The sequence below is a fragment of the Saimiri boliviensis genome, chromosome 16 (assembly GCF_048565385.1).
Source record: "Saimiri boliviensis isolate mSaiBol1 chromosome 16, mSaiBol1.pri, whole genome shotgun sequence".
NCBI classification, from domain to species: domain Eukaryota; kingdom Metazoa; phylum Chordata; class Mammalia; order Primates; family Cebidae; genus Saimiri; species Saimiri boliviensis.
The window spans coordinates 16,759,703-16,777,138 of NC_133464.1; the positions used below are offsets into that span (position 1 = coordinate 16,759,703).

Here is a 17,436-nt window from a genome sequence, read left to right on the forward strand (position 1 = left end):
CCCCATGGTCTTCTTCCAGCTGTGTACCTCCTCATGGGAAAAATACATGTGGGGCTGGGACAGATGTGTTCCCTGAAGTCTGTGGCCCTCCCCCTTCTATTCCATGTTCCAGGTACTGAGAACCCCAAAATTATCAGCCCCAAACAATCCCCCACAGCATTCAGGACCTGCACAAACCTCTTCCCAAGATCCATCCTGGCCTGGGTTGGGGAGTCCATCCAAAGGGTAAGTGTTTGGTGGCAGGGTTGGCCACAGCTTGAACCTCTGGCTTGAGTTGTCCACAGATTTGAGACCATTCCCCTTAGAGCGCAAGATGGAGTGAGAGGTGAGAAAGAGTGGAACGGGCGGCAGGCCAGGGCTTCTGCTGGGATACCTGCTCTTGACCCTGAAAATGTGGGGTGCTTTATGATGGGGCACTCTAGGAGTAGATGGCAGAGTGAGCTGCAGTGAGAGCTGGGCTGATCCCTAGTCCAGAATGGTTTTCTTTTTGCCAGCAAGGAGTTAATCGCCACTGTTACCTGTTTCTGATTGTTTATGGGAAGATGTGATCATGAAAGGCCAATGAGAGTGTTCAGGACTCTGATTCTTCTTGTCTATCTAAATTACCATCTCAGGAGGTAAAGCAAACCAATTTACCTTGAGATTTTCATCAAAGAAATCTATAGACAGTCCAGGAACCACACGCTAACAAGATAGTGAGTCCTAAAGTAGGAAAAGAAACTAAAAGGCCAAACTCAAACGAAAATGTATTGCTTCATGATAAGCTCCCACTTATTTAGGCAAAATCATCAAGAATATTATTATCAGTGGGAAACAGAAACTGAAAACATCTTGTTTACCAAATGTTAGGTTAGGATTACATGTCCTCCAAGAATTAAAAATAGAATATTAAAATTATAATAAACATAATCAGATTCCTTCTTCTTTGTCACCAACCACAGTAATTTTGGCAGATTGCTGAAATTTTTTTGTTTTTTGTTTTTTGGGATAACAATACACACTTAGGTTCTCTTTCCAAAGACAGCTGTGCAGAAGTAGGACAAAATTTCCCCAGTGGGTTCTTCCTTGTTATAACAGGCACACAAAAACTTTTCATTAGAAGAGTCAGAAATGTCCTTACAGACATAGTCTCCTGTCTAGAGCCTGTGACTTCTTTATTGCAATGGTATCTGAATGTCAGATTGGACTATTCTCAGCTACTATGATTCTAGAGTGTGTAGCTCTCAAAGAATTCTCTCTCAATATCCCTTCCTCCTCTCTGCTCTTCCTTCTGCACTGGAGGTGGAACCATAGTTGCCTACTCAGCTATCAGAGGCCCACCACCTTGAGGGTTGTCCAGGTCTCTGCTGCCCTTTTACTTCTTCCCTCATCTTCTTAATCAACTCCATCCTTACCCACTCAATGATTCCCTGAGGCATTTTTTTCCCTAGAACATTTGGGGAAATTCTCTAAATATTCTGTGTAACTAGAACAGAGGTCAGATTTAGCAGAGAGTAAGATGACATGGTTTGGGGGCAGGGTATAGGTTGATGGGTCCTAATTGCTATGGCACAGAGCTGTTATCCTAAGGTCAACTGTCACCAATAAGAAGGTTGAACAGGGAAGTGACATAAGCAGGTCTTTGAAACAGTAAGTTGAGCTGAGAAGAAAGGTTTTGGAGGCTTGAAGAATAATTGCTTAGTAGAACTTGGGCTTTAGGTTGAAGCAAAACTGAGTTCAAATTCTAATTCCAATATTGATCAATTATAGAATCATTAGGTGGTTATTATTTACTTTCTCTGATACTCAATTTTCTAATTAGAAAAAAAGATAATGCCTTTTGGTATTTCTGTGATGATTAAAAGTTTCTATTGGCAAACAGGATGAGACAGGATGCAATTCTAAACTGGGTTTGTGGTTGTGGGAATGGAGAGTAAAAGAGACTTTAGAGACAGTGTCATGAAAATGGGTAAGAGGATTTAGGGCAAGTAGGTGTTCTACCTTTGTATGACCCCATGAATAGTATAGGTCATGACTCAATTGGGAGTTACAAGGGAATACAAAAGGAAGAACAGATTTTTTCAATGGCAAAAGAGCAGGTAATGCATTTCATTTTGGATAAGTTAAGTTGAATTGAAGGGGTGGGTGAAAGACATTGAGGTGCAGGTGTTCACAAATTCACTAAAACTAGGGACCAGAGAACACTGTCTGTTTGAGACTCATCAGAATATAGGTCATTGAAGACACTGTGGGATTTGCTTAGCTTGCCTAAGAGGAGGTAATGAATTCATTCTCTCATTGATTCCTTTCCCTACTAATTTAATCATCCAATATGTTTAGAAAAGGTACCCAATATGTTTAATATCACATAGTAATGCTGATATTCAAATATATATAGAAATATATATTTTTTCCTCTCTCTCTCTCTATATATATATAGATATATAGATAGATATTTCTACATATATAATATAGATAGATATATAGATATATATTTCTATCTATATATATATAGATATAGATATATATAGATAGATATTTCTATATATTATATATATATATATATATATATATATATATATATAATATGTATATATAATATCTACTATGTGCCAGGCTCAGAATTATTGAACAATAGTGAACAGGCAAAAGGTATCCTTGACTTTAAGGACCTAAAGTCTGGGATACAGGATCAAAGAGAGCCAAGGGTGCCCCTGATCTTTAATCATGGGCTATCAGGAATCCAAGTTTGTGCTGAGCTGGATGCCTGGATGTTGAGCTAGGCATGCAGTGAGGTAGAGCTGGGTCTGTGGTTGCGGATTATGGCACAAGGAAGAGGGAAGACTGTCAAGGCTGAGAGCATTTGGGCACAGAGTAAAACATTGATTTAGAATCAACTGTGTACAGGGGACAAGGAAGGTAAAGTGTGCAGGTACAGATGGTTGAGGGTGGAGAGTTTCTCTAAGGTTATTTTGAGGGGAAGGAAGAATCTTTTCTAGATTCTTCTGTCACTTGGCTTGTGAGTGCTGAAGAGACTGCTAAAAACAGTGTTTGGCTCAAAACAACCCTACTCTTAATTTAGCATCTAGTTTTGTGCCTGCCTCATAGAAAATGCTTAGTGAAAGTTTTAGAATGGAAAACAAAAGGTATCATAAAAAGATAGAAAGAGTGAAAATACTTAAATTATTATCATTCTGAGTTCTAGATTTAGTAGGTTGTGAAAATATGGTAGAATCTCCACTGATTCTCTATCAAGTCATAGAGATCATTACGGGGCAAATAAACCTTGGTAGTCTGAGTTTAGGAACTGTTGAAAATTATTGAAAGCTATGACCTTTAGTAAAACTGGTAATTCATAACACCAAGATGTGTAACTTCACGGTGCAATGCTGAATATACTGGGTAACTTTTCTAAATTTGGGAATCTCATCTAGGGATGGCTTTCTTTCCTAGAGAGCAAAGAAAATCAGGGTGTTTGTTAGTAGAAGATCATGGCTCATCAGTGGTGACTGGACTAATACTGTGTGTGCTTCTGCTTTTACCTTCTCATGAAGAGCAGGTTGGGAGTAGCAGGAGATTCATGGAGGTGACTCGCAGCTAGGTGAATGCTAAACAACAGCAGTGGCTTCTTGGAAGAACAGTAATATATATGTTTCTGCTTAAATCTTAACGGGCAGGCTTCCTAGCAGGGCTCCTGGGAGTGATGCCCTAATTTGCAAGGATTTAATGACTTCTTGTAGTCTAACACCTGTAGGGATGGAGACAAGCAGGGGAGAAAATTAGCACCTGGCTGTGCCCCAGATAAAATGAGCACCATGGATTTGTGAAGGTACTGTCTTTCCTTTCCAGAAAAAAATTCCTTGTGTTATATTTATTCAATAACTGTTACTGTAATATTAAAATTCCCAGTGTTCTTACATGAAAATATTTAAAAATTATATTCCCAAACTAAGAAAAAAATCATGCTATCTACTACAGAAGGTCACTTCCTTCCTCCTCTCTTGTGTATATTATGATGGGTTTAGCAAGTTATAAATTAAACCTGAAAACAGTAGTATTTCTGTCGTTCTGATAAAATTTTCATTCATTTTTTTTTCTCTGAACAAACATATTATTCAAGGAACTGATGACATTGTGAAAACAAGCTGTCCCCATGGCTTTTACACACTAATTTGTGAGATCCGAATTTCCTCTTTATCTTCATGTCTTCTTATTTCACAGGCAACAACCGTTTGAATAATTTAAATAGTCAGATACATGCAAGCATTACTCAGAACTGTGAAGACCTAACTTTGAAAGTAACTCAGTATTTTCAGATCACGATAAGAGTTTTCAGTTTGTATAATTTCCCCATGTCTTTTGATATAGTTACCTACTAACTATAATAATAGTATCGCAGCAACAACAGTATGAATCTACAGTCTCATCTTATTTATAACCCAGAGTTTTTATCCAGATAATTAAAATAAATACTTGAAAGCAGGAAAATGGAAGCATAAAAATGTGAACATCTTCATATTACATAAAGGAAAGTCAAATGAATGTGATTGCATTCCTACCACTGATCACAAAATAATCATAGCCTATCACGAGAGAAAATAAAACAGAAAAGCATAAGTAGTAAAAATTATAAAACAAGAAAACAACAGAAGACAGTAATCTATAAATTATAACAGTTCAAAATAAAAAGATTTAGATTATGTGAAGAAAAGTTAAACTACATACCAATCATAAATTATAAAATGTTAAAAATAACACTAAAGTGAGAGAATAATTTAAAGCAAAAGTTATTAAATGATACAAAAAGTCCATTTGTATTGAGACTGGTAGCCTCATCAAAGAAGAATATAAACATCATGAACACTAAGTAACAAATCCCCAAAATATATAAGCTAAAACTGCTATGAATTGATAAAAACACAATTATGGCAAAATATTTTGGTACACATTCTGTCTCTGATAAATATGCTTTTATGCATATATATGTGTATATAAGCAGGAATATAGAATTTCAATTATTATATATAGAAATATAGATTATATATACTTACATATATACTTTATATATTTATGTCCATATATATAATTTGATAAGGTGATACATATTCATTTTAGGTATCTGTGAAATTTGTCTAAGAATTGATCACATAGAAAACCCAAAGGAATCTCAATGTAGTTCAAAAAGTAAAAATTTTGTAGGTGAAATTATCTGAGCAGTATATATTAGTTAAAAAGAACAGAAATAAAACAAGTTTGTTTCAAAAAAGGAAAGGAACAGCTACAAATAGCAATGAGATACTAAAATAAACTTTCATGGAAAAGTGAGTATAAACTATCAATATAAAGGAAAGGAAGGCATTAAGAGAGGGATTAAATTGATTTTTTTTTAAAAAAGCTAAAAACTAGCCAAATAAAATTTAAGTTTTAAAGCAATAAATTAAAAAGCAAAGAAAATCAAGATGAAAAATCTAATCATAAACATAAAATTAAAAATGAGAACTAAAGAAATAGGTAAAATATGTAAATCATAGGCACAAATAGGGAACAAATATATTATTAAAGGAAATGAATATCAACAGGAAGGTTTATGAAAGAGATGAGCAAACAGGGAGAAAAGTTCCCCAAAGTAGAAAACGAATGAAAGTTAATCAGGAAAATCTAAAGCCTTGAAATGGAAAAGATGTGATGAAGAGCTGAAAAATGGAAAAACAATAGAAACATGGACTTAAAGGAAAATTTTAAATTTAAGAGCAGACTGGTTCTATTAAGTTGACCAACTAAGCTAACATGGATTCCTCTTTAAGCTTTAAACAGGGAGAAATACTGGAAAAAAAAATAAGCCAAAATAGGTTTAAAAACATAGCTGAGCTCAAAAGAGAGAAGAGCACAACTCCAGGTGCTCAGACACAGAAGTAGCTCAGGTAGAAGGCTACCGAGGTGAGAACCTGGGGTTCTTTGGCAAGTTCATGGTCTAGTGTTCTGAGAAGCACAGTCTGTGATGGAGACGTGTGTGTGGAAAGTTGGTTGGGAACACATCGTGGGGAGCAAAGGAACCAGCATGGGCAGAAGGAAATAGCGAACTGGGGTGCTTTGCAAGAAAGTCCTCAGCTGATCCTACAGGACGCTTTGGTGCAAAAACAATCCTTCAGAGTTGTCACTAGTCAAAAGCCCTGGCCTCCACCTCCACAGCAACATCATTAGACGGCACCAAAGATGGCATGACCTTGGTGGAAGTGTCTTTCTAATTAAGGGCAAGTCCTCAAGAGAGACTCAGCTGAGAGCTATCGGTCAGCAGCCAACACTCCCAACATCTTGAAGAATGAACACTTCAGTCCTGGGCCAGGTGGGGTGGTTCTACAGAGATAGATATAATTTTCTTTGATTACATAGATGAGAATTTTTTTCCCACAATTCCTTTAGCTGCTTCTAGGTAAGTTTGACAATCTCGAATATTTCTTTCTTTCCAGATTGTTGGGATAATACAACAAAGTGGTCTATTGTTCTATCTCAAACAGGCATCCAGAGACTTCTAAATAGATACTTTGTAGATACAAATATATTAATTTCAGTGTTATTTATATTAGTGGAAACATTGAAAATGACTAAAATGACCAAAAATATGGGAGTGGCAAAATTACATGCAGGTATTAAAACTGCATTTTAAAAGAATAGTTATTCAGATATTAATATATGCATTTCCACTGCATAGATTGTATGATTCCAATTTCCTAAGAATATTCATTATTTAAAATTTTATCATAATTGCTAATGCATATAAAGTATGGAAAGAGATTGATCAAAATAATCTTGGAGTTTGGCTCTATAATGTATGGATTTTTAACTACCTAGTATTTTCCATATTATCTAAGATGATGTATTACTTTACAATCATAAAAAATTAACATGTTATAAAAAATAAAAATATGTTATTTTATACTCCATTAATTTGCAAATTTATATTTTATATTAAAACTGATCTGTGAGAGTAAAACCATATTATACTGAAAGTAGGTTTTTAATATTTTCAACATTTTTTTCAATATTAGTTTCAACACTATTTCCAGGGTAAATGGGAAGAGACACTTGAACCTTATGTTTCTAGGGCCTTTTCTTATCTGAGGTTTTTCTTGGAAGATAAAAGCCCACAAATTCTTTCACGGTGTGTGTGTGTGTGTGTGTGTGTGTGTGTGTGTGTGTGTTGTATGCATGACGTGTTTGTGTTTTTGACTTTTGCTGTCGTTTGGACCCTTTCCTGTGTCTACTTCAGTTGTTTTAAAGTTGAGTGCCCTTGCCTATGATTGCCACTAGATAGAGGGACATGGTCAAATGACACTTTTCTAAGGTTACAAATCTCACCCATAAGCAAGAAAGGAATATACGATTCCTACTTCCACAGAACAAAAAAATGTGTTAGTCTGTTCTCAGACTGCTAATAAAGACATACCAAAGACTGGGTAATTTATAAAGGAGAGAGATTTAATGGACTCACAGTTCAGCAGAGGGGGAAGCAAACACATCCTTCTTCACATGGTGGCAGCAAGAAGTGCAGAGCGAAGCCGGAGAAAAGCCTCTTATAAAACCATCAGATCTCGTGAGAACTAACTCACTATCACGAGAACAGCATGGGGGAAACTGCCTCCCTGATATTCAATTATCTCCACCTGGTCTCTCCCACAACCTGCAGGGATTATGAGAACTACAATTCAAGATGAGGTTTGGGTGGGGACCACAGCTGAACCGTATCAAGTAAGTTGCGTTGTTCAACAAATTTTTGAATGAATGAGCTTTTCCTGTACTAAAAATGTCTCCTTTGCTTATATTATAGGAACTAGTTATTTAAAAATAAAATCTCACACTGGAGAAATACACATTAACATTCTAGAGAGGCCCATGTTAGTACTTGTGATTTTCTTCTGCTGTTTTGTCTCTTCCTCTCTCCCCTCCCTCCTTTCCTTCTTTTTCTCTTTCTTTCTTTTAGACTGAATTCCCAGATCCTTTGCTCCAATCCCTGTTTCCCTCCCACTACTGTTTTTCAAATCTGTACCTCATCCCTTCATCTCCAGGAGGCTTTTTCACATTTCACAGTGGATTTCAATGTGCTGGGGTGGGCAGGGAGGGGGAGAGTTACTGAGAGCCATGGTTTTAGAAGCCTATGTTTTTGAGTTTATGAAATCCTACGGCCTCAGCGGCTCTACATTGTTTCAACCCATATCTTCTTTGTCTTTTACGGATTTTCATGTTTCACATCCAATAACTATATTTGCATCCAAAGCATGGATTTTCTGAGTTTGACAAAGCTGATCCTACGGATTCCATTTCCATAAATCCCTTAAAATGTTGAAGTGATTTCGCTCATTTTGCAAAAATGTCTCTGACAAAAACACAGGGGAAAACAACTGCTCTTGACATCACAACAGTTTAATATTTTAACTTATTCATTAAATTGTGCTTCACATCAATGGAAATCCTCAGTTCTACAAACTATCATTTTTAAATAGCAATAAAGGTTGATAATGTCACAATACAATCCCCTAGTAACTGAGTTCATACATATTATTGTACAGAAATAAAAGGAAATATCTCTTAAAAGAAATAATTTCCTATCTATCGAATAACTATCTTTACATCTAAAATGGGTCACCACATAAAGATCCAGATTTTTCTTTCCAACACTGAGATGATACATTAAAAGAGAAATAATGCAATCAAAGCTCCAGAAGTGCTTCTGGGAAAGAATAAAAGGAAAGGGGGAAAAAAGATGATCTCATGATTAACAAAAAAAATGTAAAGGAGGTGGAAGACAAATGTGACAATTACCGAAGTACACTAAACTTTTGCTCCTCAGAACACTGGTTTTTCTGGCAAGATGTCAATCTGGCCCTTTAATGAGTTCCCGTAGTGCAGCAGAACATGTAGCTCACAGAGGTTCCACTGAGTGTGCCAAAGGATGACAGTTGCAATCCTTTCCACAGACATCCTGGAACACAGGCTCAAGAGACACCTGTCCATCTGCGTTCCTGGATCTGGAGTACTGCTATGTTAGCGTGAGTCCTTGCCTAGAAGTTCAAGGGCTTTTGTCTTGCAGATGTTGCTGGTGTTTATAGCTAGGCCAGTCCTCCGGAAATTTCTGTGCCTCTGCCAAGCAGGTTGGTTCTTTGACATGCTATAAAGATGGGTTCATGTGCACTCCATCAATTCATTAGGCTGCAAAACACCCAGGTTTCAGAACCTGCCCACTTGCTCAGAAGGGCTAAGTTGAAGTCTCAAGGAATCAGTTCAGATGTGTCCAGGTGAATGTAGTGAGGAGAGAAGAGAGCAGGCATTGGCTTATTTCCAGTGGGGACAGTGTAAGAGAAGAAGGAAGGCCAAAAGTGCCTTGGAGAAAGAACCCTCGCATGCTCCCCAGATGGCACAAAATGGGTAGAATCATCAGACCCAGCCAGCCCTAATACCCCACCTGAATACATGCAGTTGTTCGGGTGTCCAATGGGAGCACAGCAACTATGGGAAAGGTAAACCTTGAGTCACAGTTGCGATCAGATCAGGATATTCTTTTGTAAGTCCAAATCAGCTTTCTCTTTGATCTGATCCTTCCAACTCAGCTTTCAGTTCCTACAACCATTCCAGTGCTCTAGTCCTGTCTCAATATCCTTTTGACTCATTTCTTTTAAATTGCTAAAAGAATTATAGTCCATATGTTTCCAGGCTGCCCTAGTTCTAGAGGACAGAAACTGTATCTTAGTCATTTTTCTATTTTTCAGTATTGCGTGGCATATATTTAATTCGTCATCTTTCCACCTGGGAAAGATCTGCCTCCTTTTAGGAGCCACACTTTCGTCTAGAGTTACTCCTACTCTCCCTAATCCCCATCTCTAAATGATCCCATTATCCAGGACCTCAGATAGAGGTCATGGTTGATAAGGAATCAGATAAACTCTCTGTGTACAGATGTTAGCTTAGGACAACTGAAAGCATTTCCTCTCTTCAGTGAGTATGTAAAGGGACTCATTCAATAGCAAATAAAACCTTTAAGAATGAAAGCAGTGTGTGGCTGACAATGTACCAGAGGCCTGGGGAAGAAGACATAAAAAAAAGGAGATTTTTTTTTTTTTTTTTTTTTTTTTGAGGAGGGGGTATACTGATTTCTCTTAGTAAGGAGTTGTGAGCATATTCCCTCTGCCTTCATACTGAATAGGCTTTTGAGTTAGATGAAGTGGACGCCCAGCTAGAAGTATTTGAATGCACCCTCTGAGTTTTGGTCTCCCCTGCAACACCACCCATCTTGGATATTTCATTCCTAATAAGAGACCCTCCTCACTAGAGGCAGGGAGCTGAGAGTAAACGTGGCCAGTGTCTCTGGCATTTTCCAAGTCTAAAAAGGTAAGGAATGATACAAATCAATAAAGATTTAGATTTCATATTCTTGCAATTCCCAATCCCAACACTGATGCTGAGCTGCATAAAATAGTAGGAAAGGCTATGAAGTCAAAATACTGGGCCTCTAAGCAACTTTCTTGATCATAAATTAGAGTCGCTGGGAAATCTCTCAACATCTCCGACTCACCACCCCAAACTAGCAAGTGACATAATGAACAGAGGTCCTATTTAGCACACAAGATTGTAATGAGGACCAAAGGAGACAGCAAATGCAAAAGTCTTTTGAAAAACATTAAATGCTACACAAAGTGGTGAATTTTAGTTTTATCTTTTGCAAAACATAAGATGAAGTAAGTGCCATTTAAAAACACTTGAAATATTGTTTGGTTCCCTTTTGTGTCAGATACTGATAGTATTTATTGGTATTCATTTCCACATTGTTTCTTTAATAACAGAACCCTCACACTTACCAAGGCACATGACAATCAATAATAAAGACATTCCCTAGCCTTATTTGCAGCTAGATGTGGCAAATGTCTTGGTTCTAACCCATGAGATGTGACTGGAAGCAATATGTGCAACTTCCCTCTATTTCCTCTCTACTATCTTAAATGTAAACATGATGGCAGGAGCTGCAGCAGCCATCTTGGTCCATGAGGTGGATGCAGCATAGTAGGATGACAGAGCAACAGGAGGGGGCCTAGGCTTCTGTAATGTCACACACCAGAGCTGTCAAACCAGTTTGCCTTTAAGTAAGAGAGAAATAGCTTCCATGTTAAGTCACTATTTTGAATTTCTGTGTTAAAACAACTGAATGGGAATTCTATCCAATCCATTTATATTTATTTTTAAATGATCTATTCTTATCTCCTCGCTAGGTCTATCTTGGGGACCTTCCTGCCAACATTAGTAATATCCCTGCTCAGATTTTTGAAAAAACTACCTTAAAGGCATAACAGAGTCCTCATACTTCAAACTTTTGAACAAACTAATTACAAGAAAGTTACCTTTTTCGATGAGAAGAAAGATGTCTTTATCATTTTTGATAAAAATACATGATATCCCTCTCTGTTATCTAACACTGATTGTTAATGTTACCAATTATTATGAGTGTTCTAATAATTCTTAGGGCAGTTTCATCCAGTTTCCAAGAGTAGGCTGCCTAAAAGCTAGAAGGAGACAGAATAGATAAGTGTGTATGTTAGTCCTTAATAAAACACACACACACACGTGTGCACGTATACGCAAAGATGTCTCATCTCAATCTCCAGTCTGGGTAGTGGAGCTGTCATTGCCAAGAGAAGGGAAAGAGCTGCAGGAGTCAACAGGATGTAGAACCCTTGGGGACTGTTTTTTTTCTTTTTTGGCTTTTCTTGGGCTTTTGACACTGATGTATCTGGAGTTGATTTGGTTTGGGACTTAACACTCCTGACTTCCATGGATCCCTGGGCCCAGACGCCTTCTGCTGGCATCACTTCCCTGAGCATCATTCAGCATGGAAGTGGGCAGCCAATTTTTGGAGAATAAACTGCATTCCTACTTCTCCATTTCTATCAACATAGGACCCCATGGGTCTGACAAGCTTGCTGCTTTAGAATGAAATTATATGAGGGAGGAAGCCCATGTCGGTCTTTTTAATTTGCTCAGCACTGGCCTGGGGCCAACATAAAGAGCTGGCTCCCTCTGAACATCCTGATACCTGGTCTCAAGTGGAGCCCCATACATCATGCCTTCAGCAGAAGGCAGCAGAAGCCTTTGATACCAATCCCGAGGTGCCTGAGGAACAGTGTGAAGTGAGCAGGGGCTGCCTCCAAGTCTCAGCTATGCATGAATTCCTCGCCAAAATTTTAAAGTGAGTTTAAAAGAAACAGTCCGAATGCTTTATAACCTGTTTTGATTTTCCACATGACAAAACACTGGATTGTTATTGTGTGTGTGTGTGTGTGTGTGTGTGTATGCCTGTGCACACGCGCATGTGTGCATGTGTATGTCACAAGCGTAGGCAGAAGGATAATTTGCAGTCCTGCTATTCTAGGCAGAACATTAGATCCTAACAATGAAATGAGAAGCTGGAGAGATAGCCCCTCATTAATCCCAGCTGCAATCCTCCTTCACTTCTTACCTTAGGAACAAATCATTGAAAATGGAGAAATATTTTGTGAGCCTAATCTCTACCAAGTAACAAGCAATATTTACTTGGCCTCCTTTAATTTACCCTTGCATAAAACACAGCTTTCTAAAAAATCATCAATCTCTCAGCTCATTGATGGCTCAGTGATGTGGAGAGGGCTGGACTGACCCAAGGCAGCATGGCTCTGGGTCACTGTTAGCGTGGCGCTGTCACAGTTGGGCTACCCGCATGGGTTAGAGACAGATGCTTCTGGGCAATTGCAGCTGGCTTCTTGCATCATTGGCAGGAAGCTTTAGGCAGGATGAGCCCTTATTCCACATGGATATGGTGATGGAGTAAAGAGAACTTGGCCTTTGCAGTCAACTAGACCTAGCTTACAACCCATAGAGGAGCTACTTATTTTCTGTGGGGTTTGACTTTTCTCATCTATGAAATGGAGCCTAACAATATCCATTCATTGTGCAGAATATATTCAAGGTATGAAAAGGGCCTCCCCCAGTTCCTGGAACAAGGGAGCCACCCAATAATGCCTTCCCTTGCACCCCAGATGAAGCTGAGCACAGTGAGAGAAGCATCTCCAGATGTCTGTCTGGTGGAGCCGCTGGACTCCCCTCTATGCAGGTGAGCACTCCATGAATGCTTGTGGGCTGATTGACTCACAACCCCAGAGAGAGTATCCGGAGGCTGAGAAGTGGCTTAGATAAAGCTGGCTTAAACATCAAACATGTTGGATATCAATGAAATAGGCTTTTCAATCTGATTTAGGGGTTTCACACATTTTGCCTTCAGCTCCTTGAAGGGATTGATCAGATCAATCTGCTGAAAAACTTCCCACTCATTCTGATCCTCCTAATAAATGCTAGACAAAGGCTTTCTCTTCTTTCTTCCATACATATCCCCTTATTATTCAATACAATTCTTGTTATTGCAGTTGGGATTGTGAAAAGGTGAAAATAAGAACTTGGCAATGCAGCACACTTCTTTCCAGTTTTAGACACTCTGGCCTGATTTACTGGCTGTGGCCACAGTCTAACAACAGGTAAAGACGGCGTGGGAAGAAAACAGTGACCAGGCTGGAGATAGTCAAGATGCTGGGAGGCAGAGTCTGTCTAAACGCCTGGGAGAAGCAGCCCATGAATGGTATTCCATGTCTTCTGGCCTAATTCAGAGTTCTTATTCATTTCGTGACCTCAAATTTATTTTTGAACTAAGTTCCTATTCTTTGGGCCAAGGTTTTTAAAAAAAACATCTTTCTCTCTGTGGTGGCAAAATTTCAAGACTGGTAGTACCCCATTAAAGAAGATAACTTCTCCATAAAGGTTAAACTTTGAAATATTTCCTTTAAAATCTAAGGTTATGTAGCCAGTTTAGAAATGCTAGGCATATATATTGATCTTCCTGATATTTTTTTCTCTCTCAATTTATCATTCATTCCTCACATTGCAAGTAACAATGGTAAAGTGAGACCCCTTTAGGCATTAGCAAATAAGAAGTTTTCTCTTAAATGCTCCGATCAACGTTCATTTCTCAGGGGCCACAACCTCACCTGTCCTGGACCCACTCCCCATTCCCTAAGAGATGGAAGGAAAAGCATGGCTTAAGGTCCGGATTTTGCAGGATGTGGGTCTCTAGCTATGGTCGTTAATGGGATAATTTTGTTTCAAAACAACTGCAACAACAAAACACATTACTTGTGATTTAAGTCACATTCAAATAGAGTTCAAAGATGCTAACCAACAGCCTAGTGAGGGTTGGCATAAGACCTCATCTAAGAGCTGAAATGTTTTTCTTTGTCTCTCTCTTTATGCAGACTGGTATTCTCATAATGGGAGAGAGTATGACATAGACCAGTTTCAGCAGAACATCCAAGCCATAATTTGGCTTTTCATGCATGCCTCTGTGGGTTCCTGGTACACAAACTATTCTATGCTCCTTCAAAGGAGATCAAAGGAACTGTCTGCTTTTGGTGCTGCTATCCTTGGCCTTCAAAATGATCTATATGGGATGCACTCCTACCCTACTTAATATCACCAATTTCAAAACATCAAAAAAAAAAAAAAAAAAAAAAAGAAGAAGAAGAAGATGGATAATCTCCAGCTGGATAAAAATGAAGACAAAGAAGGAAGCAGATGTCCACATCAAGTACACACAGCCAAATGTCCTCAGAACGGCCCAGCTTCTCCGAGGTAACTCAACAGAAGGTCAGTGTGCCTGCTCATCCTCCCCCTCCTGAGAGAGGAGAGGGCAGGGGGTCACCATCTCACCACCTGGCTGTTGTAGTCCTCAGTGACAGTCCCCTCTGCGGCCCCATCCTCTTTGGGCCACTGGTGGCCCCTGTGCTCCCGCTGCAGCCTCCGCTCCTCCCGCCGCTTCTGGCGGTCCCTCTGGTGCTCTAGCTGCTTGGTGTGGTGGTAGCGCTGCTGGAAGAGATCTTTTGCATATTCGTAAAGCTTCATGTCCAGGAAGTTTAGCTCCTCAATGCGTTGGCGGGCACCCTCATTGATCTCCACGTTAGAAGCCCGCGTGATGTTGAACTGCGTGAAGGGGGAGATGAACTTGAGGTTGAATGTTCTCTCAAAGAGAAACTGTGTCTTCCTCTGGAACTCAGTGAGCCCAAAGAAGGCCATGTTCTTCAGGTTGTTCTTTGCACTCTGCAACAGGATGGTGTTTCTTTCACTTTCGTTCATGAAAGTCAAGTTGTAGCAGCCCACTAAGCTGAGGTCAGCCAGCATGCGCACCTGGCGATTGTTGGCCAGATTGTAGCTGCAATCCATAAATTCCCGCAAGCTGACCCCAGACCAGTCATCCCCAGGGTAGCAGGTAGGCAGCTCATCGGGGGTGGGGCTTCTTCCATCACACATGTGAAGAGAGGTTTTCCACGTGGCCCCTCTCTGGACGTGTTTCCACTCACTCAGGTAACGCGACACTGGGTCCCGTAACATTGTGATGTAATAGAAATTCCTAGAAGAAATTAGAGGAAGAGTGTCAGTAGTTGACAACTCTAACAGGAGGGATCTTAACTTCTATAATTTTACATCAGCACTGAGTCAAGGGACTCTTTTGCCAAATGTCCACGTGAGAGTATTTGCCTGCTTTTGTGCCTATTGATGTATGCATATGTTTCCATAAGATATATACACCAGTGTTCAATACTTAGTTTGTTGAGCTTTTTCCTCCTTGCTCCAGTGTGGGGAGGGATGGGGTAGAAAGAATAGATAGTTCATTTCTTCATTCATTCAGCAATTATTCACTGATAGATTACTACTGGCAATAACGATACCTTACACTTAGAGAAAACACCATGATTTTTAAAAGTTATTACCCATCTGTTTCATTTGATCCTTAGAGCAAAGCTTTGTGGTAGATGGGGTTCTACCTGATAGGGTTACATGAAGGAGTTGAAGTGATTTACCCAAGGTCATGGTACTAGAAAGAAGAAGGCCGAACCTGTATTCTCCTTAATCTTTCTCTTTTTTATTTTTCTGAGAGGGAGTCTTGCTCTGTCACCCAGGCTGTAGTGCAGTGGCACAATCATGGCTCATGGCAAGCCCTGCCTCCCAGGTTCAAGCGATTCTCATGCCTCAGCCTCCTGTGTAGCTGGGATTACAGATGCCTGACAGCACACCCAGCTAATTGTTTGTATATTTAATAGAGATGGGGTTTCATGATGTTGGCCAGGCTGGTCTTGAACTCCTGACCTCAGGTGATCTACCCGCCTCAGACACCGAAAGTGCTGGGATCACAAGTGTGAGCCAGTGTGCCTGCCGGCCTCCTTAATCTCTTTATACTGTTGTTTGGGATTATGAGGTAGGTGGGTTGAGGAAGGATGAGTTGGATGTGAAGACTAATATTTATCGGACTCCTACAATGTGTTAGGAACTGTGCTACATGCTGTATGGATGTTTGCACAGATGATCCTCAAGACAACTTTGTAAAATGGGTTTTATCATTACTTTTTAAAATAAAAGCTGAAGCCACAGACGTTCAGAAAGGTGAAAAATACAGCCACAAACCCTGGAGCAAGTTAATACCTGACCTGCAATCTAAGTCAGGCCTATTGGATTTCAAAGCTCCCATGCTTTCCTGTGCATCATATTAGTATTTAAATTGTAATTTCTATGTATTGAGCACCTATTAATTTTAGGGTCTCTGATTATTACAATCACAGATCTCACCTAATGCCATCTAATGGATTACTGAAAAGAAACCTATTATTAAATGGTTCTCTTTAGAATAATCACATAGAGATTAGGATACCTGTGGTTTAAAAGGACAAGGGAAGAGCAAAGAGGGAGGAAGAGAGATGGAGAAGTTGAGAAATGAAAGAGAAACAGTAGGCACTACAGGAAAGTAAATATTGGTTCAAAATAAGGAAAATCCTTTCCATGAATTGAGAAGCCTACAGATGGAATGGTATGTAAAATAAGCTGTCCAAAGTTATATTGGTAGTAAGTTATAGAATTTGGATTAATCTGGACTGATTTACTTAAAAAATAGTCACTATGTTATAATAAAGGAAAACCTCCTATTTTGTAGGAAAAACTCAACCTAGTATGTGTGTAACTTGGCCAAGCTAAACTGAATTAAAAAAAAAATGCATACCAACTAAAAGCAACTTTCAAAAAATGAGAAATGGAAGAGTACAATGTTATTCTGCTTTTAAAGAGGAATTGATGAGCTACAATATTTAAAACTATAAGTTTTCTATATTCTATTATCTTGACTGTCTAGTCTTACCCTTTGGTAAGCCAGGCAGTTTTGAAATGTGCTAAAGAAACTCCACAATCTTTAAGTAACATTCATTTTCCTTTAAATCAGGAGGTGAAATTTATTGAAACTGCCAAGGACAGAACAGTCTGAGCTCTTGCTTTTGCCAGTCACCATTTTCCATGACTCTGTTGTCTTTCGCTGTGACAGAATGACAATTTCATCAGTGTCCAAAAATTTCC

The 17,436-nt window shown here is 39.0% G+C and overlaps 1 protein-coding gene across 1 annotated transcript in view; it reads right to left on the reverse strand.

The window, feature by feature from the left end:
* Positions 1-8,664: 8,664 nt before the first annotated feature.
* The window catches only part of HS6ST3 (heparan sulfate 6-O-sulfotransferase 3), a 747,528-nt gene continuing 738,756 nt past the window's right edge, over positions 8,665-17,436 (reverse strand). Inside the window, exon 2 of the mRNA XM_074387526.1 lies at positions 8,665-15,448. Coding sequence (XP_074243627.1) covers positions 14,740-15,448 — 709 coding nt within the window. The 3' untranslated portion in view covers positions 8,665-14,739. The remainder of the gene's footprint in view (positions 15,449-17,436) is intronic.